At 67.1% G+C, this 2399-nt stretch overlaps 1 protein-coding gene across 5 annotated transcripts in view; it reads right to left on the bottom strand.

The window, feature by feature from the left end:
* HRAS (HRas proto-oncogene, GTPase) overlaps positions 1-1615 on the bottom strand; it is a 7870-nt gene extending 6255 nt beyond the window's left edge. For 3 of the 5 annotated variants that reach the window (XM_045290436.1, XM_045290435.1, XM_004717163.4), the window contains exons 1-3: positions 1482-1615; positions 1155-1333; positions 820-979 (exon numbers count right to left, since the gene is read on the bottom strand). In XM_045290436.1, coding sequence (XP_045146371.1) covers positions 820-979; positions 1155-1333; positions 1482-1592 — 450 coding nt within the window. In that variant the 5' untranslated portion in view covers positions 1593-1615. Of the gene's footprint in view, positions 1-659; positions 742-819; positions 980-1154; positions 1334-1481 lie in introns of those variants that run through there. The other 2 variants (XM_030885684.2, XM_045290437.1) reach the window with 2 other exon arrangements.
* Positions 1616-2399: the final 784 nt, after the last annotated feature.

The following is a 2399-nucleotide window of genomic DNA, read 5'->3' on the forward strand; positions in this document are numbered from 1 at the left end:
GCAGGGGGGCTGGGGGGCACTCAGTGAGGGGCTGCAGGGCGTCTGGGGGAGCCGCTCAGCCACTGTGCAGGAGGCGGGGGACACTCAGAGCCTGCAGGGAGGCTGGGAAGGTCACTCAGTAAGGAGCTAGGGGGAGGTGCATGAGGGCATTGAGCTGCAGTGGGGCTGGGGGGCACTCAGTGAGGGGCTGCAGGAGGGACTTAGCAGGGGACCCAGGGCCACACGGTGTCTCAGCAAGATGCTTCAGGGCTGCAGGGACTCGGCTCCCCAAAAAGACCCCGGCTCCTCAGACCCCCAAGCCCCCCAACTCACACCTCCAAGAGTTGAGGCCCTGCTACCCCCCTCTGCACTTCCTCCTCAGATGCCCCTTCACCACCACCCCCACACACACATGTTGGGGCACCCAGGCCTCCCCACACCCAGCTCCTGTCTGAGCTACAACCATGCCTGGGGCTGCCCACTATGGGCTCAGACTGCCAGGGGCCCTCAGGGCACCCTGTGGGGCAGGGGTCGGGCCCCCAGGGCCACCGCTCCGGCCTGGCTCAGGGCAGCTCTCTCCCGGGATCCCTGCCTCCCCAAAGGCTATGTCAGCCAGGCTGCAGGGCGGGAGCCCCAACGCGGCCCTCGCCACCCCCTGCCCTGCCGCCTGGGGGACTTACAGAGCAAGGGGCCGCCGGGTCACACGGGTCCCGGGGGGTCCCGAGGGGTCCCGGAGCCGGAGCCAGAGCCAGAGCGGGTGCCCTGCGTGGAGGGAAAGGTGGCAATGAGCATGGCCCCGGGTGCGTCCCTGCACTAGCTCTGGGTGGAGGAGAGGCTCACCTGGCGGGTCTTGGCTGAGGTCTCAATGTAGGGCAGGCTGTAGCTGCGGGCCAGGTCCTGGGCCTGCCGTGACTCCACTGTGCGGGCGGGCAGGTCACACTTGTTGCCCACCAGCACCATGGGCACGTCATCTGAGTCCTTCACCCGCTTGATCTGCTCCCTGTAGGGACGAGGGCAGGGAAAGGAGCGTGAGGGCTGCACAGCGCCGGGTCAGGGCTGACAGCTCCAATGGCTGGCAGACAGGGCTGGTTCCAGGTGCATGGCCCCAGAAGGTCACAGGTAGAGCTGGATCAGGGTGCCCCAGGGCACAAGGCCAGGTGGGAAGCTGCCCTCACCTGTACTGGTGAACGTCCTCAAAGGACTTGGTGTTGTTGATGGCAAACACACACAGGAAGCCCTCCCCTGTGCGCATGTACTGGTCCCGCATGGCACTGTACTCCTCCTGGCCTGCCGTGTCCAGAATGTCCAGCAGGCACGTTTCCCCATCTATGACCACCTGCTTCCGGTACGAGTCCTGCGGGGCATCACAGCTCAGGGGTCCGGCCGGCCAGCCACTGTCCATGCTCCGCCCCACCCAGGTCCCCAGGGCCCAGACTGGGCCCACCTGTGGGCACTCAGAGCCCAGGCGGGCAGCCCTCCCAGGCAGGCAGGTGCCCGCTCACCTCGATGGTGGGGTCGTACTCGTCGACAAAGTGGTTTTGGATGAGTTGGATAGTCAGTGCGCTTTTCCCCACACCGCCTGCGCCCACCACCACCAGCTTGTACTCCGTCATCGCTGTGCAGGGATGGCTCCTGCCCCACCTGCCAAGGAAGGTGGCATGAAGGGGGGACCCTGGCTCCTGGTGCTTTTGGCCCAAGAGGTGGCAAAGGGCCTCGCCTCCACTTGCTGAGGGAGTGGGGCGGGGGACCGGCCCCCTAAAGGCAGGGCGACAGCTGAAAGTGTCTACCAACCCCGCATCCAAATGAGAAGCTGCCGGGTCGGCAGAAACCCAAGCGGAATGCCTGCAGGGAGCTTCCCCCAGAACAGGTCCTACCGCGGCTGCGGCGTGTGCGGGCAGGCAGTCGGCGGCCGGGCGTGTCCGCGGCACACTAATGCGTATTTATAGGTGCCCACTTCGCACCTGGCGTCATTCCTGCCACAAGCGACCCCGTGGGCTCCGCTTGCCACCACCAAAGCGGGGTGCGCCTCGGGTGTATCGTCAAGAACTTCGGGGACAGTAAGGTTGGCACAGGCAGCCAGGGTGGAGGTCAGGGGCCCCAGAGGGTGCCCACTGTCCTTCAGAAAGGTCCAGAAGGGCCCAGGCTAGGAAGTAAAGGTCTTGGGGGTGAGACCCCGCCGGTGCGCCCCCTCAACTTCCTTTGCCCCAGGCTGGCAGGGCCTAAGTCCCCACCACGGGGGGCGCAGCTCACCAGAGTACTGGGCTCCCACGACCGGAGACCCGCCCAGCGCCGGGGCCACCGCAGGGGCTCAGCGGGGGGGGGGGTTGCCCACGGCCTGTGGGGCGTGCGTGCGTGGGACCCCAAAACAGAAGGGCCTGGTCCCCCGAGGCCTCCGGCGCCCCCGGAGCGGAGCGGCCGTG

This window comes from Echinops telfairi, unplaced genomic scaffold, assembly GCF_000313985.2.
Source record: "Echinops telfairi isolate 266 unplaced genomic scaffold, ASM31398v2 ScPeMD7_37;HRSCAF=141, whole genome shotgun sequence".
NCBI lineage: Eukaryota > Metazoa > Chordata > Mammalia > Afrosoricida > Tenrecidae > Echinops > Echinops telfairi.